This window comes from Canis aureus, chromosome 9 (genome assembly GCF_053574225.1).
Source record: "Canis aureus isolate CA01 chromosome 9, VMU_Caureus_v.1.0, whole genome shotgun sequence".
Classification (NCBI taxonomy): Eukaryota; Metazoa; Chordata; class Mammalia; order Carnivora; family Canidae; genus Canis; species Canis aureus.
The window spans coordinates 56888654-56912236 of NC_135619.1; the positions used below are offsets into that span (position 1 = coordinate 56888654).

General features: G+C 40.9%; 1 protein-coding gene and 1 long non-coding RNA gene across 2 annotated transcripts in view; one reads left to right on the plus strand and one right to left on the minus strand.

Moving 5' to 3' along the window:
- GTF2A1 (general transcription factor IIA subunit 1) overlaps window positions 1-1055 on the minus strand; it is a 46597-nt gene extending 45542 nt beyond the window's left edge. Inside the window, exon 1 of the mRNA XM_077910246.1 lies at window positions 526-1055. Within this exon, the coding sequence (XP_077766372.1) occupies window positions 526-555 (30 nt within the window). The 5' untranslated portion in view covers window positions 556-1055. The remainder of the gene's footprint in view (window positions 1-525) is intronic.
- Window positions 1056-1163: 108 nt separating this feature from the next.
- The window catches only part of LOC144320986 (uncharacterized), a 28577-nt gene continuing 6157 nt past the window's right edge, over window positions 1164-23583 (plus strand). Inside the window, exons 1-2 of the long non-coding RNA XR_013386606.1 lie at window positions 1164-2366; window positions 12772-12932. This is a non-coding gene — a long non-coding RNA (uncharacterized LOC144320986). The remainder of the gene's footprint in view (window positions 2367-12771; window positions 12933-23583) is intronic.

The following is a 23583-nucleotide window of genomic DNA, read 5'->3' on the forward strand; positions in this document are numbered from 1 at the left end:
CGCCTTCCACTGCACTGAAGTGGGCCACACGGCGGGTCCTGGGGACTCGCCCGATTCCCCAGACGCGGGTTTTGTCTGTGGAGGCTGCTCGGGGCGCCCGTGTCGAGCCGGCGCGGCCGGGCCCCCGGGGGGGGCGCAGGGGGGGAAGCGGAGGCTTCACGCCCGCCCGCCCGCCCTCCCGGCGGCCGGGGTCTGCGGCCGGAGCCGCGCGCTCGCCCCGGCCCAACGGCCTGCGCGGCCCCGACCGCCCCGCGGCGGCCCCAGGCCCCGCCGGCGCCCCCGCCCTCCTCCTCCCGCCGCCGCCGCCGCCGCCGCCAGCCCGAGGCGCCCTCCCCCCGCCCCCCCCGCGCCCGCCGCCCCGGCCCGCTCCGCCCGAGGCGGGAAGCGGCGGCGGCGGCGGCGGCGGCCGCGCGGGCGGCTGAGGAGAGTAGAGGCCGGGAGTCGCCGCCGTCCCCGCCCCCGCCCGGTCCGGCCGTTGCTGCCGCCCGGACCAAGCCCCCGCCGGCCACCAAACCACGTCCTTACCACGGTGTTTGTATTTGCCGAGTTCGCCATTTCCACACACAACACAAACAAGAGGGGGGGCAACCCCGAGAAAACAAGATTAAAAACAAAAAACCAAAAAGAAAAAAAAAAGAAAAAAAAGAAAACCAAAACACCCGGAGGGTGGCCCAAGCCACCGCAAGATTGGGGGTAAAAATTTCAAACAAAATCGAATCCTGAAAGAGTAGAAGGGGAGCGGTGAGAGGAGGAGGAGGAGGAGGAGGAAGAGGAGGAGGGGGGCAGTCCTCCCCGAGCTAAAAACCTCGAGAATCGCCCTTAAAAAAAAAAAAAAAAAAAAAAAAAGCCACGACCCTTCTGGGGTCCGGGGGGGCGTTGCCCGCTCCCCACCCCGCGCCAAGGAGGGAAACCACCACCGGTCGCCGCTCCCCGCGCCGCCGCTGCCGCCACCGGCTGCAGCTCCAGCCGTCCGGTCCGCCCGCTTCTCCCCTTTATATAGTGAGCCAACGAGCTGCGCGAGCCGCCGCCGCCGCCGCTGCCGCCGAGAGACAGGGCGGAGGGGGAGGGAGGGGCGGAAAGGGCGGGGGCAGAGGTGGGCGGGGCTGAGCGCGAGACACCGCGAGAGCCGCGTGCGCAGGCGCGCCGGGGCGGAGGCCGCCGTGGGCCGCGTCGTCACGCGCAGCGGAGGGTGCTGGGCTGGCGGAGCGCGGGGACTGGGGTAGTCGAGTCGTCCGGCCGGCTCCCCAAGTCTCGCGTGATCACCTGGTTGCCACCCAGGCGGAAGTGCCCCACAGCTGTTTTAGGCTGAGGGGCTTGCAAAGTATCGCTGGACATAGCATGAGTGGTGTTGACCCTCAAGTCCAAAGCTACCTGGCAGCCAACTCTTGTCAGGTGTTTCTGCGTCTCCCTGCGCTTGGAGAAGCGAGGAAATACAGAAGGGGCGCTGGCGGCTGCCTCGTTAGCAATGGCTGCGGAGGCGGACCGGTCACGTGGCCCCGCTTCCGGCCCCCGGAGCGCTCGGACTCCGGGCAGAGTTTAAATGCGGAGTCATCTCGGGGCGTGAGCTCGTCGTGGACTCGGCGCTCTGAGGCGTCCGTTCCTCTCGCGTCGCGAAGGCCGGGCCCTTCGCCGGCAAGACCGTGTACGTGTTCCTAAAGGGGGAGAGCTGCTTTGAGCCCGCTGCTAACACATTTCAGAATTAATGACCCCTGAACCGGCTGAGTCGTTTCCACCGGTACAGCTAAAAGGCTCTGGGCTTAAGTTTCCCCGAGGTTCGGCCCCTTACTAGCGTGCTAGTACTTCCGTGGTGGAAATGCCGAAAGGAAAAAAAGAAAAAAAAAAAAAAACCGACCTGCATATCACCGGATTATGACAGCACGATAACGTCCCCCCTCGATTTTTAAAAACTGCCGAAATCCTGTGACCGCATGGCCCGCGCCTGGGACTGACAGGAAATACCTCGGTGGGGCCGCCCCGTCTCGCGGCCTCTCGCCGCCGGAGCGAGCAGAGGAAGCCCACGTGTCGGAGTGTGAACCAGGAGGCGCCGGACCTGCGCTGCTCCCGACTCCCGCCTTCGGGGCAGCGTGTCACGCAGAACCGGGAGTGCTCCGCTTCGAAGGCAGAGCTCGCCGCACCTAATTCTGCCCCTAGGAACTTGGAGAGACGTGGACTGTAGTCCGGGCAAGTGAAGGAGTGGATCCTCCTCGCAAAGCAAAACGAAATGTCAAAGTTCGTATGCCACCGAAAGTATATTTGGGGAAATAATCAAAGGCGATGTACGAGAGAGGAAAAGCTGCAACCTGCCAGGACCTGCAGGAAGAAATTAGAGCAGAAGCCATTAATACTCAGAAAATGGGAAGTTGTCGGTATGTTTGTGACGGGCATGGAGACTATCCATTAATTTTGAGATTTCTTTTTAGCACAACAGTCTCGTTTCAGTTCCCTTGCACAGCAACCTGCGTGAGGGCACTTAAAAAAAAAAAGTCTTAGGAGATCATCGTGTTTTGATACATAGAAATAGGGTTCCATCAACATTCGTAATTTATTTGATATTCAGGTGACCATCAGCTCAAAAAGTTACACTAAACAGTACCGATACTGGCAAATATCACCACTTACCAGGAAGTCTTCTTTTTTTTACCTTTTTATGTATAGGTACTACCAAGTATTTGCTCTTGGAATCCCTTGTCTTCCACCTCACTTCCCTAGCCACTTGATATTCTTAACTAAATGATAAAATGTTTTGCCCTCAATTAAGATGGAGACCACTGCATATAAAACATAGGTTAGAATCTATGAGATTTGGGGATTCCCGGGTGGCTCAGCGGTTTAGCCCCTGCCTTCAGCCCAGGGCGTGATCCTGGAGTCTCAGGATCGAGTCCCATGTCGGGCTCCCTGCATGGAGCCTGCTTCTCCCTCTGCCGGTCTCTGTCTCGAATGAATGAATGAATGAATGAATGAATGAATGAATGAATGAAATCTAAAAAAAAAAAAAATCTATGAGATTTATTCTCCGTGGATTTATTCCCAAGGAGATTAGTGACAGTTATGCTCTGATTGAATCTGACCTATGAAGTAACAAATTATAATTAGCAGATTAAAAAGACAGAAAACCCAGACCTTCATACTTCTTGGAGGCTCTGAGATGGCCTTTTTTTTTTTTTCTTTTACACACTTTTCATTGCAACAATGCTGAAGCACTTGACTAATATTGATCCAGTTATCTTCCCTTCTCCCTCCAGTGTGGCTGGCTTCTAAGTAACCACCATGGACTCCATTCCAACTTAACTGTTATTGCGTCGTCATTTACTTGCAATATGCCCTCAGTCATTATGTATGTGTGCCAGCCAGTTTAGTTTCAGAGATATTTCCTGATCTTGTACCAAAATAGTAGGTCTGATTAATTTGGAGGCTACAGGGCAGCCCAGGTGGCTCAGCGGTTTAGCACCATCTTCAGTCCAAGGCGTGATCCTGGAGACCCGGGATAGAGTCCCACGTTGGGCTCCATGCATGGAGCCTGCTTCTCCCTCTGCCTGTGTCTTTGCCTCACTCTCACTGTGTTTCTCATGAATAAATAAATAAAATCTTTAAAAAAAAATTGGAGGCTACAGCTGTTTAATTCACAAAACTGGAAATCTGTGAATAGAAAGCTCCTCCCATGTAAGGATAGATATAGCATTATATTTAAATTCTTTCTAACTGAACTTTTTCTTGGAGGAGGGAAGCTTAAATAACTTTTGTAACTATAGCAATTCTTTGTACCATGTATGGTACAAGGATTTTCAGTTTGTGAAGTCATACTTTGTAACAGCCATTTACTCAGATAGATACATGGAGTGCTCTCTTTCTTGATGATGAAACCTTTTTTTTTTTTTTTTACTCAAAATGTTTTGCACTGGATGATAAAAAGTTGCTTCTTTCTTTTGATGTTAATATTCTGCCTAAACACAGGATAACTAATGAAACAAAAGAAGCAACTGAAAAATTTAGTGCATGAATTTTAATATAGCATAAACAAAATGACATCAAGCCTTGTATGTCCAAATATTAAAATGTTTTGGTGTCCAAATGACTATTTTAGCAACAATGGTAAAAAAAAAGAAAAAAAATCTAAAAAGACTACTCAAGGAAATTAGCTTGAACTAAAATCTCATTACATAACTTCAGTATCCATGTTCTTAAATAATAGATCAATAAAGCTAATTATCTGGCATATTTAAGGCATCATGTAGCCCTTACATGCTCAGTAGTATTGGGTACTTTTGGAGAAAACAGAAGTGAAAAGGAAAGATCTTGTAACTCAAGCTTACCAATACTAATGAAAGTCCCTTTTGTATAGTGCATAGTTGCTGCATTCATTCAAGATAGCAAGAGCAGTGGTGTATTTCAGTTCTACCAAAAAAAGTTATAATCAAAGTTCACCTATTTTTTAGGCCTTTACAAAAACAAAACAAAACAAAACAAAACAAAACAAAAAATGCCTGTTGATTTCCTCATGTACTGATGTTTGATGCAATGTGTAAAAAGAAATTACTGGCCACACCAATTACTTTTATACATGTAAGGAGATTTCTTTAACTATTTTTTTTTAATGTTCTCTTCCATCTAACTTACAGTTTAAAACTGCTACTTCATGTCTTAAAACAGCAACAAACTTGCAATTATTTTTTGTATATGGAAATATAAGCCAGTTAGTGGTAGCTTAGCAAAAATAACAGTGCAAAGTATGTGCAGTCAGGTTTGACAATGCTTTTACCTTACTGTGAGATCTTCTGCAGTAACTAAAATTCTCTGTGCTTGATAAGATGAAATATTAACCATCACTTATGATTGTTGGGAAGATCAAAGGTTCTAGAAAGTGCTTTGGTAAGTATTGGGTGGATGTTTTATTATTAATGGTTAAGTTACATCAATAACATCAAAGCAAGTGGAAGATCTTTTTGACTCACTTTATAGAATATTCCTATGGGATTTTAATAATGATGCCAGTGGTTGATGATTAATTTAACCACAAAAAGTTCAACTAAATTTTGATAAGTGGTGAGTATACAGAGTAATTTTTGTATGTAAATAGAATATATGCTGTCATGAGATGAGATTCCTAAAGCTAAGGGGTGCCTGGGTGGCTCAGTAGGTTAAGCTTCCGACTCTTGATTTCAACTCGGGTCATAATTTCAGAGTTGTGAAATAGAGCCCTGAGTTGGGGTCCATGTTCAATGGAGAGTCTGTTTCTTCCTCTCCCTCTGCCCTTCTCCCTCACTTATGCACACACTCTCTTTCTCAAATAAATAAAAAAGAAAACTGCTTAAGCTAAATGCTGATTTATCATTGGAATTCATCAAGTTGCTTGGTTACATGTGTGCACAACTATATCTAGTAATTTGCATATGAATTTGCCCATTGACCCAACAATGCCAATTCTAGGACTCCAACCCACAAATATAGTAGCAAAAATATGAAAAGGTATATATGCCCAGAACTATTCATTATAGGACTGCTTATCACACCAAAAGAAAGGAAACACCCTGATATGTCCATATAAGGAGATTGGTTAAATAAACTAGAATAAATTATAGTACGTGCACATGGTGAAATATTCTGCAACTATGACAAGGAATGAGGAATATCTCTATATGCCACTATGGATTAATCTTTAGGATATAGTGTTGAGTGAGAAAAGCAAGTAGAGATAAGTGTTCTTTGTATGCTACCGTTTAAGAAAAGAGAAACTATATAAATGTGTGTCCATACACTTGCTTATATTAAAAAAAAAAAAAAAGATAAACCATATTTGTTTTAAAGGAAGGTTACCTATAAGGACAAGGAGAAAATATTATGATGAGGACAGGAATGGAAACTAGGCTTACTTAAATATATCTTTTATATTTGATTCTGGAAACCTGTTCACTTTAATTATAAGATAAAATTAACTTATTTATAAAATAAGTTTAATTGTAATTGGTCTCAGAACTGAAATAAAATGAAGCAGATAAACCTAATAGTATGTTTCATAACACACAGAGAACCTTTTCAAGTGACTTTAAAACACAGCGATTTGACTATACATCCATAGTGAGATATTTTGTAAAAAATGAATAAATATAAAAATTTTTTTTCACTCTTCTCTGCATTGATGTGACAATGTTTGTGTATGTGTTCCGGTTTTTTAAATGTAAAATGTGAGATAAGTAAAATGGGTAATTATATGATGTTCTAATTATATCATCTCAATCATTCATGAAAACCAGGACTACCAACATGGGGGAAAGGAAATGGAGATTTAAAATACAAATGAAGAAGTAAAAATTCTGTAGTCCTTAATTTGAATTAGAAGCATCATAAAGCATTTTATTTTTTTACCCTGCCTCTGAAAAGGCGTAGAAATAACCAACCCAGTAGCAATGAGTACACATAAGGCCTAGATTATGACACTTCAAGACCCGTACTCCTTGGAGAAATGTCTTATTCTGATTCCAAGTCAAGACCAAGAAATGTCTTTTTTCTAAAAAACAACAAAACCCAAACTCAAGGTTTTAGCTTATAAAATATACATAGCTCTGAAAGAGCCTAGGCACAGTGACCAGTTTAGTAACTGTGAGCTTCTCTAGCTCCCAGATTATGATCTTGAAATACCATTTTCCACTCAAAGGAATCAAGGCTCCTTTGATATTCTCAGATATTGCTGACTCCAGGACCAGAGCAAGAAAAATATCAGCTTGAACCAGATGAAATTGCCAATTTCAACCTAATGAAAAATGAGTCTAGAATATATTTTCATACAGATAACAAGGGAGATGTATTAGTTTCTCTGGGCTATTTTAACAAAGTACCACAAACTGGGTGGCTTAAAATAATAGAAATTTATTTTCTCACAGTCCTGGAAGCTAGAAGTCTGAAATCAAGGTGTCAGCAAGACCATGCTCTAATGACACCCTGAGTATAATGCTTCTTCATCTGGTGGTGGCCAGCAATCTTTGGTGTTCTTCGGCTTATGGTCGCATCACTCCAATCTCTGCCTCCATCTATACTTGGCATTCTCCCTGTGTCTTTACATTGTTTCCCCTCTGTACATGTCTGTCTCTGTGTCCCAAATTTTCCTTTTTGTAAGGATGCTACTCATATTGGATTAGGGCTTACCCTAATGACTGCATTCTAACTTGTCTCTGTAAAGACACTATTTCCAAATAAGATCACTTTCTGAGGTACTAGGATTAGGATTTCAACATCTCTTTTTTAGAGGACACAATTCAACTCATAATAGAAGATACTAAAGATTGCTAGTGTCAAGTCAAAGAAACCCAGAAGCCAGCCTGAAGCGGCCCCCATAGGCCAAAGATGAGACACTTTGAGACCAATAGGATAGAATTTGCAGCAAGTTGAAGTACACCAAATGTTTCAATCCATTCATTTATACTACTGTTAAAAAACAAAATATGAAAATTCTAATTGCTCACTATTGGAGGATGTTGGGGAATTAACTCATTATTTTGGAGAGTGATAAATGAAGAAAAATAAGCATGAACCGTACCACCAAGTACCAAATAGTAGATGTAGTGGGTTGAATGGTGGCCCCCAAAAGAAAATGTCCATCTCCTAATCCTCAGAACCTGTGAATGTTACCTTACTTGAAAAAAACGGCCTTTTATTTTATTTTATTTATTTATTTATTTATTTATTTATTTGAGAGAGAGAAAGAGAGCATGAGCAGGAACAGAGAGAGAGGGAGAAGCAGACTTCTCCTGAGACTCCCGCTGAGCAGGGAACCTGATGCAGGCCTCCATCCCAGGACCCTGAGATCATGACCTGAGCCAAAGCAGACACTTAACCAGCTGAGCCACCCTGGCACCCTGGGGAGAAAGGGTCTTTACTGGTATAATTATATTAAGGAGTTTGTGATCAGGACATCCTGGATTACCATGGTAGGCCCCAAATCTGATGACAAGTGTCCTTATAAGAGATACGTAGAGGTGTGCAAAAAACAGTGACCACAGTGGTAGAAATTGGAGTGGCACAGCCAAAAGTAATGTCAGCAGCCACCAGAAGTTGGAAGAGGCAAAGAACAGGTTTTCTCCTAGAGCCTCCGGGAGGGATGTGGCCCTGCCAATATCTTTATTTTAGACTTCTGGCCTCCAAAAATGCAAAAGAATAAATTTCTGTTGTTTTTAAACCACCAAGTACATGGTTCTTTATTACAAAAGCCTCAGGAAATGAATACAGTAGATGAGAGGAAGTTTCTCATTCAAGAAGTATCCCAGCTAATAAGTGAATAAAGAATGATAAAAATATCACCATATTGCAACCTCTAATGAGTTGAGATAAAGGCTTTAAGCGCTGACATCTGCTAACACCGCAGAAAGGGAAACAACCAGGTGTCTGTCTATGGTTCCTGACAAAGAACATGCTACCTTCACAGCCACCACCCAAATATATAAACCCTGAATCCGACTAAGCTTGTAGATCCAATTAACAATTTACAAAAAATACAGAGGATTCAAGGACATTTAATTTTTTTTTAAAGGTTTTATTTATTTATTCATGAGAGATACAGAGAGAGAGGCAGAGACATAGGCAGAGAGAGAAGGAGGCTCCATGCAGGGAGCCTGATGTGGGATTCAATCCTGGGACTCCAGGATCATGGCCTGAACTGAAGGCAGGCACTTAACTGGTGAGCCACTCAGGCATCCCTGCAAGGACATTTCAAACAACATATCCAGAATGCAATCAGCAAAATCCAGACCCTGGGAAACAATAGGACAAATAGTCCAATTTCTTCAACAAGTACATTCAGGGAGAGAGAAAGGAACCTATAGATTAAAAGACAATTAAGAAACAAATCAAATCAATCTCAATGTGTAGAACTTATTTGGATCCTAATTCAAATAAACTAAAAGAAATGACAATTATGAGCTAATTGGAAATTTTCACACTTACTGGATATTTGATGAAATTAAAGAGTTACTCAATGAAATGAAGTTGTTCACATAAAATGTTAAAAATAAGTCCAGTGAAGCTTTACTTTTCAATCAGTGTTGGTTCTTTTTCCAGACAGCTTGTCTTCCAGTCAAAAGACAATTCATATCCCCAAGAAGGCCTGGTATTGTATTATAAATGTAATTAATATTAAACACTGTTTAATTGCGTAGGTTTCCTCTTTCTCTGATTCTTGGACCTCAGCCACCGATGCCTTATCTTGATTCCCAAGTTGAACAGCTGTGACTTGGGACAGTTAAAAATGATGAAAATTAAGGTGCTCACTCTGATGCTTTTATAAAAGTATTCTTCTATCAGATAAATTATATTTATTTATTTATTTATTTATTTATTTATTTGAGAGTGAGCACATGAGCGGTGGGGAGGGGCAGACAGAGGAGACTCCCTACTAAGCAGGACCTTGAGATCATGACCTGACCCCAAGGCAGATGCTTAACCGAGTAAGCAACCCAGGTGCCTCCACATTATCTTTGATTCACATGCCAACTTTAACTTCTTATTCATACATCTTTGACTGGATAGAGGCTTCTGATACGACAGAAATTCTATGTGTTTCTAATAAAACACATCATAGGTAAATCTTCAGTTTATCTACAAACTATATCTTAGAGAATTATGACTTGAACTGGATGGACCATTTTCAGTTCTTGAGAATCTACCTTCCTGTGGTAGTAGAGATAGTAGAGCTTATAAAAAGGGAGGCGGCAGAAAATACTGAGGGCTGGTCTTCTGTTTAGCAGTTTTCTGTGATAAAATCAAGGGGTGCAATCAAATACCTTGTTGCAAGCAAGGCGCTGGATTAATGTTGGGGAATGCTTCTTCAAAGTAATGAGATAACCAACAGGCAAAAAACATCATAGATGCTTAAACAGGAAAAGTGGAGATTAAGAAAAAAAAAAAAAAAAAAACGAGGAATTTGCCATTTTGTGTTCCTGCCAAGATGAGAAGCCGTAATAATAATGGATTTACTTTAAAAGCTTTAATCCCCATGCTACTTCCTTTAAAGCTTGTAGCAGCCCAATGAGGTAAGTAATGTGATCCCTTCATTGTGGATGGAAAACTGAGAAGCACCTTCTGCAGTGACTTGCCCAAGGTCATATTGCTGTTAACTTGTGAAATTTTAGCAGTACAAGTTCAAGGCTCTTTTCGAAACTTGTCTTAGAAATGAGAAACTATAAATCCAGGAGAATGCAAAGATTTTGAGTCAAACCCGTGTTTGCTCCTTAAATTTGTCAAATGTATGTATGTTAATTATATAATGAGTTAAACTTCATTTGGGAGAAGAGAAACTCTATAGCTTATGCAAAACTGAGACCTGAAACTGAAACTCTGCTCTGATTAAATATAATTGCCTTCATAAAAGCGTCGCCAAGAAGCATTTATTAAATTGTTTAATTTCTCTGTTTTTACATCAGTTGAAAATCATCCATTTCCCATTTTAAATAGCACCTACTCAATTACTAAATTTGTCAAGAACAGTCATTTTCTAGCAAGGTTTTCTATAATCAAAACACTTATGTCGGGATCCCTGGGTGGCGCAGCGGTTTGGCACCTGCCTTTGGCCCAGGGTGCGATCCTGGAGACACGGGATCGAATCCCATGTCGGGCTCCCGGTGCATGGAGCCTGCTTCTCCCTCTGCCTATGTCTCTGTCTGTCTCTCTCTCTCTCTCTGTGTGACTATCATAAATAAATAAAAATTAAAAAAAAAAAACACATGTCTAGATTTATCATTATGTGTTTAATGCTTTCAAAAAACAAGAACATAAAGGATGACCATTTTTAGTAGAACATTAGGAAGGAGAATTCTATTTTACCTAAAAAGCCAGTGGCATAACCCTGGATTATGTAGATTAAAAAAATATATTAAATTGGGCATGTGCTAATGTCATTTCACACAAAAAACAGAAGAGGCAGTATATATTGAAAGGTATAGTAGTATAACAAGTAGCCAAATGTGTGGACTATACAGGCAGATAGACCAAGAGGCTTGTCCTTGCTCTGATCATGGGCAAGTTAAGTTACCTTATCTGTAAAGTGGCAGTTTAGTAATATTCTCTGCTTTAGAGAGTTACATGAGGATTAAGAGATAATCCATGTAAAATCCCTTAGTGTAGTGATTGGCACAAAGTAGGTCCTCAGTAAATACTGAAGACCATAACAACAACAACAACAATAATAATAATAATATTGATGTTACAAAAAATTAAATGGATTCCATTTTGTCTTGGTCTATACCATGCTGGGCAGTAGAGCAAATAAGAATTAGAACATACTTCTGAACTCAGTCATCAATTAAGCAAAGCCATCTCTATCTTTTGGACATGTAAGGTGTTTTTTTTTTTTCCATCTGTAAAATTAGAATCAAAGGAAGCAAATCCAAGTTTGAGATGAAACACATACTACACTCTGAATTAGTAAATTTTTCACCAGTTTCTTTGAGGCTAAATCATTTGAATAACTGATTTCTGTTTCTAAATCAGTTGAAAATGATCTATTTCCTGAAACGACTCAGACTGTTTAAAACTAGAGGCCTTATATAAATCTCTAGGCAAGAGATATAATTGCTCATTTGTCAAGTGTAAAATGCATTACCATTCTTCAATAAATGTTACATTGAAATGATAGATTTTCCAGCTTTAAGATATATTGTAGTGTGTAATAAAAGACAATCAATACAGTTATTGGGCCATGGGAGGACAAAAGACACCTGAGCCCAAATAGAACACAGAACTAGGAAACCACAGTCCCTGGAGTGATGTTTCATTTCTTCTTCATATATTTCGTAGCCTCCTTAGGGATATTTATCACTAACGATGGTTTTATTTTCCAAGGATAGAATTCATTACATAATTGCTTCTTAATTTTCTCTAATTTTAGTGAACAATACAATCAATTCCAAATCCCTTCTTCCTGTCTCTCCTTTTCCCCGAACTTGACCTTCCTTTCTCCCTCCCTCTCTCTTGCCTGTTATGGTTTTCATTATTGTTCCTTTGCTTTTATTTTTCCTTTTTAATACAGTTATTACAGGGATCCCTGGGTGGCGCAGCGGTTTGGCGCCTGCCTTTGGCCCAGGGCGCGATCCTGGAGACCCGGGATCGAGTCCCACATCGGGCTCCCAATGCATGGAGCCTGCTTCTCCCTCTGCCTGTGTCTCTGCCTTTCTCTCTCTCTCTCTCTCTCTCTGTGTGTGACTATCATAAATAAATAAAAATTAAAAAAAAATACAGTCATTACAGAATACCAAACATAGCCTCTTTTCAGTGACCTTAATGTATTTTCACCCATCCACTACTCGCTTAAAAAACAAATCAGAATTTCTGTCTGATTTTTAAAAAAATTTTTAAATGATTGGATAATGATTATCAAATACAGATCATTTTCAAAAATCTCAGTATGTTCTTAGTCTCCATATGTAGCCCTCTTAATTTTATCCTGAACCAATCATGATATTCAAAAATATTTTATTTGGGGAGGAAAAACAAAAAAACAAGAAAAGTTAAATTACCAAAAACCATCAAATAAAAATCATATAAAAAATCATATAAAATAAATGATGAAAATAAAAGATGAAACCCACGTATTTCTGTGTTTCTAATCGTACTTTTCAACCACATATGTGTTTTTCTCATGCCCACAAAGCATCTCTGGATACATATATGTATATAGATAAATAGGAGTACACTTTGTTTTTTACAAAAAGGAATTCATGCCTTAAATCTTATATACAATATTCTTCTTTCTCCCCTTTTTTAAAAGATTTATTTGTTTATTTATTGTAGAGATTGAGAGCACAAACAGAAGAGACAGGGAGAGGGAGATAGAATCTCAAGCAGACTCCATGCAGAGTGTGAAGCCGAACATGGGATTCCATCTCACAATCCTGAGATTATGACCTGAGCTGAAACCAAGAGTCAGACACTTAACCGACTGTGCCACCCAGGTACCCCAATTTGTCTTTTTCATAAACCCAGTATATCACAGACCACTTTCTAGACCAGTAAATTTCACTCTGTTTAGGTGACTTTAATGGCACCTCTACAGGTACACAAAAGAATAGGCTGTTTCCTTTTGTGCTATTTTAAACATTACTGCAACAATGTCCTTGTGAATGTACCTTTATACACGTTTGCTATTATCTTCATAGGATAAATGCTTAGAAATGGAGTTGACAGTTCCTAGGACTTCTATATTTTTTTTTAAAGACTTTATTTGAGAGAGAGAGAGAGAGAGAGAGAGAAAGCACAAGCAAGAGAAGGGGCAGAGGGAAAGAGAAGCAGGCTCCCCTCTGAGCAGGGAGCCCGATACGGGGCTCTATCCCAGGACTCTGAGATCATAACCTGAGCTGAAGACAGATGCTTAATCAACTAAGCCACACAGGTACCCCAGATTTCTACATTTTAAATACTAATCGGTAGTCACAAGCTACCCATGATAGGTTGTCCTCACTCTCTCTGACTTTATACAGAGGTCCCACAGAGCTGTCTTGTAAAGTTGAGACCAGCCTCCATTCTCATTCCTCCAGAAAAAGGAATTTTAAAAAATTGTTTCTTTGTCTTTCTTCACATTACACATTTATGTCTTTCTCCCTTACCTTTTTTCCTTTCTAGAGAAATCCAGCTCCTGGAAGCTTGATTCCTTCCATTAATACCCTCATCATTGTTTCTCTATATTTATTTTTGTAAATTATTTGAAGTGATAATAATTGATATAATTACTTGTGTATTATGCTTCAATGCACATTTTATTTTATTTTTTAAAAGATTTTTATTTATTCATGAGAGAGGGAGAGAGAGAGAGAGAGAGAGGGAGAGATACAGGCAGAGGGAGAAGGAGGCTCCATGCAGGAAGCCTGACATGGGACTTGATCCTGGGTCTCCAGGATCAGGCCTTGGGCTGAAGGCTGCGCTAAACCGTTGAGCCACCCAGGCTGCCCCCTTAATGTACATTTTAAAGGGAATGTTAAGACAAATATTTCCACAGTATTCTTTGGTTTGGGCTTATTTTTCTTTCATCCAAAAAGGAAGACTAAAGATGTCTCTAATTCCCAAATCTGGAAACACTCCCCTTTCTAAATTTTGTACATACTCCCATTTAAAAGAATGTATTGTAATTCAGTTTTTGCATGTCTGATTCCCACTAGACTTTTCTTCCGATCATTCAACAAATACTTATAGAGCATCAGGCCCTATTCTAAACCGTGAGCATAAAGCAGAAGACAAAACAACCCAAATTCCCTTCACTCATGAAGCCCATGAGGTTGGTGAAACAGACAAGATAAGTAGAATATTTTATGTTAGGCATTTGTAGAAATCCAGGTGAGAGGAGTGGGGATAGAAAAAGTCATCCTACGTTTGGAAAGGGATCCAGTAAGGCTTGCTTTGGGTAGAACATGGGGTTTTAGAAAAATGAGCAATCAAAGATGCCTTATAAATTTCTGTTAAGTGCCAGGGAAGATGTTGGTGCCATTTAGGTTGGGGAAAATTGGGGGAAAGACACATTTAGGTGAGAAAAATCCTGTTATGGTTAGGTTCAGATGTCTGTCAAGCATTCAAATGGAGACAGTTTAGAAGTTAACAATTTGACCCAGAAATAAATATTTGAGAATAATTTAGTACATATAGGTACTTACAGCCATGAGAATGTATGAGATTGTGCAAAGAGTAAGATTGTGCAAAGATTGTGTAAAGAGTAGAGGCATTCTGACATTTAGAGAATGAACCAAGGAGAAAGAGCCAAAAAACAAAACTGAGGAGTTGGCAATGATGTAAAATATAAACTAGGAGAATGGTAGTGAGGGTAGGAGGTGGATGTGGACACCAAGGTTAGAGAATGTTCAAGAAGAGAGTAGTTAAAGCTGCCAAATGCTGCTGAGAAGCATTTAAGAAAGACTTTAGATTTGTTCAGTCAGAGGACATTGACAAAAGGACATTGGCACTATACTATTATAGTGTAGTAATAGAGATGGAAGATAAATTGGAGTGAATTGAGAAGAAAAGAAGTGAGAATATGGTGAGAGCAAACATAACTTCTTTGTATCTCTATGATCAGAAGGAGCAATCAGCAGTCAGAGCATAGATTGCCTATGTTTGGAGGACAGGGTCTTATGTGTGTGTACTCTGGCTCCTGCAATGGCACGCAAGCTGCTTCTGGAGTATGTGCAGGGCCTGCCACAGGGCTGGGAGGTGGGACTGGGCAGCTGCTACTCTGCTAAGAGCCAACATTGACTGAAACTAACTGCAATTTACTGTCCAAGGCTTTGCCTGGAAGTTGCAAGCCTTCAGTAGACTCCAGAATTCCAACGGAGTTATATCTGATTCTGTCAATGCAATTGATGTCTAGGTGGGGAGACAGACTCCTGGTGCATCCTCCTCCACCACCTTCCCAGAATCCTTTCCTCAAATGGTTTTTTGAAATTATTAGAGACTATTTCTGGGAATAGCCAACAGGAGAAAAATAAAAGCATAATGATACAAGAGAAACTGCAGTCATCACTCTTTGAAAAAGGCCAGTGAGGATAGGCTTCAGAGCAAAAAGGGAAGTGTTCATCTTTGCTGGGAATGGAACACTTAAAGGAGACAGGATGAGAACAAAGAAAGACTTGATGGTAGAAATTTGTAGGTAGGTTGATAGATTTGGTGGTAGGAAGCAAAGGAACTCCCTGTGATTGTTTCAAAATTTTCAGTAAAATACAAGGGTAGGATCAGCTGAGAGTGCAATGTTAAGAGTGGGAAGGAACTGTTGAAGGTTTGAGAAAAGAGGAGAAAATATGAAATAGTCATTTTTTGTGGCAGAACATCAAAGGTATTTTTAAAAGTGTATAAGGTTGTTATGGAGAATCAATTGCTTTCTTGAGATTTAGGACAAGAATCATTATGGCTGTGATGCTTTTCTCTGGTCTTAGTTACTTGTGGGAAGGCATAGAGTAGGTGGGTAATAGGCCCACTATTAACTAATGTGACAAAGATCACTAACTGTTGCCAAATACCCATTTTCCCCTTTCCTTTAGTAATAGAATACCCTGGGTTTTAGCTGGTCTTATGCAGCAAGAGATTACATTTTTGAGCTTCCTTTGCAGCTAAGTGCCCTCCTATGCTTACATCTGATGCAATTCATATAAGATGTTATGTGGGCAACTGCTAGAACATCTTCCTAAAGAGTAAGCCACATGTCTCTGGCCTCACCAAGCAACTGTTGTCAAAAGTTCATAAATGACAGAAAACCAATGAATGACCAAGTAGTGATTCATAAAAGTTTATTGTGCACACACCAAAATACAGTTTGCAAACTGGGAGCTCTCAGACCAAAACCTGGAATGAGGCTCAGGGTACATTGTTAGAGGGCAATGCCCCTTCTGTAAGGGGTAGTTTATATAGTGGGAAGGCAGTGATTATTTATACTTCATAGTGATTGTTTACAATATTAAAATTTTCTTAAATGGTAGGGAATTTGTCAGTGGTGACTTAATATTAACCTTGGGAACCAGTTCAAGTTTTGCTTATGATTTCCATATACATAATCAAGAAGTAACTCAGGTCAAGCTAGTCTTGCAAAATAAATTAAATTAAACTTTGTTTATATGAAGGTCAAGGAGATAGCGGTATTTGGGGTTGTAGTGTCTCATAGCATGAAATTCATAGGGTTTAAGTTTCGAAGAGGAAGGAGAATGATTTGTGAAGCTGCAATAGGAAGCAAGAGGGATACTGCTCTCTCATCTTCAAGCCCAGAGGTACGTGGTATAAGAGAAAAAAAACACATTCTTTTGTGAGGACTGCAGGGCAGTGGGAGCAGCATAGCATGTCCTTAAGGCAATAACTGTTTCAGTCAGCTTGGAAATGAAGGGGCATGGTAGTGAAGAGACTGTTCAGAGAGGATATCATAGATAAAGGGTATTGAAGACAGGTCTTGAATCTTAGAGGCACAGGAAGTGTCCAGGGAGTCAGGGAGGAGTGTAAGAGGGAGTCATATTCATGGATGAATTAGTGATGGGTGAAAAGAGTTGGGATTTCTAGTAGTTCCTGAGGCTAATAGAAACACATATTGGTATAGTGATCCTAAGGTCCAATTAGAGGAAGCTCAGGAATTGGTTTAAAGTGGGAAGCGTGGATGATCTAGCAGTCTTGCAGCCAAGCTGTGGTCTAGCACCTAAAGAGCAAAGACATATTCTGAGAGTTTGGTCTCTTGGACAGTTGCAGTGATGAGACAGCCACAGGAGCAGCAGCATCACTGGAAGCTCCAGGAACTCCGTTAACTCACATTATTTAAGGTCTCTGTGCCTCAGTTTCTTGATGAAATGAATGGAATGGGGATTATAATGGTACTTACCTGATAATTATGTAATAAATTGAATTAATGGCTCCAACTCTTCACCCCTCCATATGTGTACATCCTTAGCCTGTGACTTTGCAGTAAACTACACAGATGGAGTCTGTTTTCTTTCCCTGTTAATCTGGGCCTGCTCATGTGAATTGATTTGGCCAGTAGAATTTGGTAAGAAGCAGTGGTGTGCCATTTCTGACCTTAGGCCCTAAGAAGCTTATTTATTTCCACTCTTGTTCTTGTGGTCCTGCCTCTCGAAGAAAATGACATTCCCAGACAAACCTGTCAGTTTCCAGAGGAGGATAAGAGACATATACAGTATATCTGCTCTAAGATCCCCCAGCCAAGCCCAGGTCAGGGCAGAGCTCTCAAGCAACACTTAAACACATAGGTAACACTTAAACACAGAAGCAAGCCCACCTAGGTCAGCCAATCCTCAGTAGGCCACAAATACGTGAGCTTTAATAAGCAAGAACTGTTGTTTTAAGCCACTGGGTTTGGAATGGTTTGTTACACAGAAATAGCTACCCAATAGAAAATATAAGGCTTCAAACATAGTACATGGCACTCGGTAATTACTCAATGTTAGTGTTTTACTATGGCTATGTAACAAATTATCCCAGAACTTATTGGCCTGAAACAATTATTTATTTTGCTCATGAATTATGAGGATCAGGAACTTGGACAGAGTACAGCAGGAATGGCTTGTCTCTTCTTTGTGACATTGGGTGCTTCAGCTGGAAGACTCAAAGTCTGCGGGCTGGAATCTTCTGAATCTTCATACACTTATGTGTCTTGGTTGATTCCAGCTGTAGCTGAGACCGTAGCTAAGACTGTTGAGTGCGACACCTACATGTGATCACTGGATGTGTCCTGGGCTCCCTAAAAACATGATAGCCAGGGTGAAAAGGTGAGTGAACTACAAGGGAGGGAGACAGAAACTGCATCCTGTTATGACTTCACCTTGGAAGTCACATAGCATCACATCCACTGTGCTCTATTGGTTGGAGCAGTAATAAGACCACCATTCAAGGCCCAGATTCAAAAGGTGGGGAAATAGACTCTACAGTTTGATGGACGCTGGAAGGATCTTGAACAGCATCTGGGACTGGAAGTACTGCTATTGCATTTATTTTGGGAAACTATAGACTGTCATAACCATTTTTATGTCTACTATTCTCATCAAATAGATGTACTGATTATATCTAAATCTACCATTTATACTTAATTCCACCTACTTTACTTACACAAAGGTGTTCCTCCTACTTGGTATGCACTTGCCCTCCTCGTCATGCCCTACTTTGCCTTTGGAAGTGGTACCCTTTCCTTCAAGAGTTGGCTCAAACCATATTTTTTCTCCAGTTTTCCCTGATTGCAGTAATTCATTTGAACTCCTCCCTATATTTTTTTTGTTTTTTTTTTAATTGGAGTTTGATTTGCCAACATATAGTATAATAGCCAGTGCTCATCCTGTCAGGTGCCCCTGTCAGTGCCCGTCATCCAGTCATCCCATCCCCCTGCCCACCTCCCCTTTCACCACCCCTTGTTCATTTCCCAGAGTTAGGAGTCTCTTGTGTGCTGTCACCCTGACTGATATTTCCCACTCATTTTCTCTCCTTTCCCCTATAATCCCTTTCACTATTTTTTATATTCCTCGTATGAGTCAAACCATATAATGATTGTCCTTCTCCAGTTGACTTACTTCACTCAGCATAATACCCTCCAGTTCCATCCACATTGAAGCAAATGGTGTGTATTCGTAATTTCTAATGGCTGAGTAATATTCCATTGTGTATATAAACCACATCTTCTTTATCCATTCATCTGTTGTTGTGGGCATTGCTGCTATAAACATTGGGGTGCAGGTGTCCTGCCGTTTCATTGCATCTGTATCTTTGGAGTAAATCCCCAACAGTGCAATTGCTGGGTCGTAGGGCAGGTCTATTTTTAACTCTTTGAGGAACCTCCACACAGTTTTCCAGAGTGGCTGCACCAGTTCACATTTCCACCAACAGTGTAAGAGAGTTCCCCTTTCTCTACATCCTCTCCAACACTTGGTGTTTCTGTCTTGTTCATTTTCCCCATTCTCACTGGTGTGAGGTGGTATCTCATTGTGGTTTTGATTTGTATTTCCCTGATGGCAAGTGATGTGGAGCATTTTCTCATGTGCTTGTTGGCCATGTCTATGTCTTCTTTGGTGAAATTTCTGTTCATGTCTTTTGCCCATTTCATGATTGGATTGTTTGTTTCTTTGCTGTTGAGTTTAATACGTTTTTTATAGATCTCGGATACTAGCCCTTTATCTGATAGGTCATTTGCAAGTATCTTCTCCCATTCTGTAGGTTGTCTTTTAGTTTTGTTGACTGTTTCTTTTGCTGTGCAGAAGCTTTTTGTCTTGATGAAGTCCCAATAGTTCATTTTTGCTTTTGTTTCCCTTGCCTTCATAGATGTATCTTGCAAGAAGTTGCTGTGGCCAAGTTCAAGAAGAGTGTTGCCTGTGTTCTCCTCTTGGATTCTGATGGATTCTTGTCTCCCATTTAGATGTTTCATCCATTTTGAGTTTATCTTTGTGTCTGGTGTAAGAGAATGGTCTAGTTTCATTCTTCTGCACGTGGCTGTCCAATTTTTTCAGCACCATTTATTGAAGAGACTGTCCTTTTCCCGGTGGATAGTCTTTCCTACTTTGTCGAATATTAGTTGACCATAGAGCTGAGGGCCCATTTCTGGGTTCTCTATTCTGTTCCATTGATCTATGTGTCTGTTTTTGTGCCAGTACCACACTGTCTTGATGATCACACCTCCCCCAATTTCTAAAATCCGTCATTTTAGCACCATTTATTTAGCAGTCTTTCTATATATCTTGCATTATATGTTATCTTCCTATATATAATTCTTTCTGAGGACAAGAACAATACTAAAAATTTTTAAGGTACTTAGCTAAAACCAGTTATTTTGATAATCTTAAGAATTCCTCAAATATTTATTGTTTTTGTTGATGATGATAGTGCAGGGAGTGGACAAGAATAGTCTAGTCACATGACAAATGCAACTTTATACGTGCATGTGAAGTACTTCTTGCTGCAAATACATTGCTGCATAGCATGTGTAGATGTGTCACCAAAGCCATTCTTAGGAACATTTCTGCATGTGCTCATTTAAAATATACATATCACCTTTTCCTAAAGTTTCAAGATTAAGGATAGTGCAGGTCTATGTTCTGAGATGGCGGTCTATGTTCTGAGTGCAGAACATATGTTCTGAGATGGGGCTTTACCAGCCCGAAAGTGGGATGCCCTTTTGTAACTCAAATGTGCTGTCTTTGGTCCTGATGATGCATTTGGTATTGAAACCATCTTCTGAATGAGGTATTTCTGGAGGGGCTCGACCATGTCTCACTTACCTCTCTATCCTTTGAACCTAATAGAACACAGAATCAGTGTTTCAAGACATTCTTGAATGACTACCGTATTGATTAGCAATTATTCTAAAGAAGAGTACTTTGAAGATAGGTTAGTCATTTGTTGCTGCCACCTGAAACTGAGGTGACCCACTCAGAATCTTCCTGTAGGTGGCAGAGTAGCATAGATAAGAGCTTGCTGATTCCTCCCAGCTGATTCTTGATGCTTTTGGTGCATTTTAGCTGCGTGCCCAGAAGACCAATTCTTTTAGTCAATGACTGCTTTTTAACGAGGAGGATAAACCTAAGAAATATAAAACATTAAAAGGCAGCACACAACAGTTAAGAGGCAGCAAATGAGATGTGCAATTGGTTCAAAAAAGAGTTCAACATGGGAAGAAATAATTGGAGACCATTTCAATCTATGAGATAGGTTTTTTCTTTTTTTAATTTCTGCCAGTGCCATCACACTAGTCCAGGCTCTTAGAACTTTATAGCTGGTAGTGAAAGAAGAGAGAGAAGAGGAAGAGGTGAGGGAGACAAAAGACAACAACAACAAAAAACTGTAACCCCTGGGGTTTGCTTTCCACAAGTGTAGAATGGATGTTATCTTCTTTCCTTCTGTTGACCTAGACTGTGTAGGGAAGGAAAGTACACATATTTCGGCTCTGAGTTCTAAAAATTGTATCTATAATTTTTTAGACCTCTAAAGAAAAAAAATGTGAATTTATCTAAGTTCTTTTTGGGGATCTAAGATAGATTTCTCTTTGGTTTGGAAAGATACTTCAATGGGTCCATGACACGATGCAATGAAGTGGAACTAAAAATTGCTTTGCATAAGAAAGTAAAGTATAATGGAGACTCATTATACTTCTATTCAAGTTATTTGGTGTGCCATTCCACTCAGTGGGTCTGTGAGGCAGAGAAAAGATGCCGTCAAGCCTGAAACAGTCAATTCATGTTGGTAAAACTCAGGAAATAATTGTGACTCATTTTAATGGCTTCCCCACATTGACCATGAACTGGAACACATTGTTCAGGTGGCTGGGATTTGGGGCTATGATGATTCTGTCAGTATTCTCAATGAAGAAACTGAAAAATTAATTGAGGGTCATAGAGCAACTTTCATTAAAGAAGACTTATGCCTTAGTCTACTTTATTTTACAGGCACTTTGATTTTCAAGAGTGTTGACTTTAGAACTTAATCCCCACTTGACATGAGATTTTAAGAATTTTTCAGTTTTCCCTTGGCAGTCAGGGAGACCATAGTCTGCGGACTTGAGGTGTTGGCTCCAATTACTCAGGCTAGAGCTGAGGGAGAAAGATGTTTAATGAAGATTCCCTCTGTGGGATGTGAGCAGTGAACTTTGGGAGCAGGGATGTCTGGTATTGTTTAAGTTCTTTCCTGTTTTATGCTGTACTATTTGCTAACCTTCGATAAACATCAGTTGTACATTAGGCTTGAATTATTTGTATCTTGCAAAATGGAGAGGGGGGCTTATACCAGAGTATAAGTGCTACAGAAATGCTAACTCCTATAATGTTTTGGCTATACAGAAAGCTGCCCAGCATGGAAGAATAAAGAGGAAATAGAGGTGATTAAGAAAGAGGTGGGAAGGGACACCTGGGTGGCTCAGTAGTTAGAGTGTCTGCCTTCTGCTTAGATTGGGATCCCTGGGTCCTGGGATCGAGTCCGATATCAGGCTCCCCATGGGGAGCCTGCTTCTCCCTCTGCCTGTGTCTCTGCCTTTCTCTGTCTCTCATGAATAAATAAATAAATTTTTTTAAAAAGAGGTGGGAGGAGTTTGGAGAGGAGCTGACTGATGACCCTGAGGACATTTAAATTTCATCTTCACTTCCTCTCGTTTCCAACTCTTCCTCCCACAAATCCCGAAGAACATTAGGGAACACGTTTGGCTTCAAACAGTTACTTGCACTTCTAACTCTGGGAAACAAACAAAGGGTAGTGGGGGGGGGGTGACCGGGTGACAGGCACTGAGAGGGGCACTTGACGGATGAGCACTGGGCGTTATATGTTGGCAAATTGAACTCCAATAAAAAAGTACACACACACACACACACACACACACGCAATTACTTGCAGAGTTCGTCCACTTGAATATTAAAGTACAGGGGGACCTTAGCAGCCTGAACCTTGCATCAGTGTGGGACCTAGACAGATCTCAAAACTTGTTCAAGAGGACTCTGGGCAGATAGGGATGGAAGAACAGTGGAAAGGAGTATATTATTCTTCAGAATCCCCAACCTAAGAAAATTTTATGCTATTATTTGCTATCAGTTACTAGTATCAGTTAATGTCATAGTAGCTAGGCTATACAATTCTGTGTTCTACTCATGAGAATTCCGTCAATGACAGTTCTCCCCTTATAGATCATTGTATTTTGCATTAAGATGTCCGTGGTTCTGTTTGAACTAAACAAAACACAAAGCTGTTTTCTTGTTTACTCAAAAAAACCTTTTCTTTGCCCTTAAGCTTTCCTCTATTCCAAAATACCAGGCCCATTGTAGACAGATTAGTCTTTCTAGAATAATGCTTTATTATTATTCATAGCATTTACTAGTCTGAGTCAACCTCAGGCTAGATACAAGCGCTCCCTCGGCTTGGCTTTGCTACCAACCTTACCTTTTTTCTTTTTGGTGATGTTCTTTTTTTTTTATAATAAATTTATTTTTTTTATTGGTGTTCAATTTGCCAACATACAGAATAACACCCAATGCTCATCCCCTCAAGTGCCCCCCTCAGTGCCCGTCACCCATTCACCCCACCCCCCACCCTCCTCCCCTTCCACCACCCCTAGTTCGTTTCCCAGAGTTAGGAGTCTCTATGTTCTGTCTCCCTTTCTGATATTTCCCACAC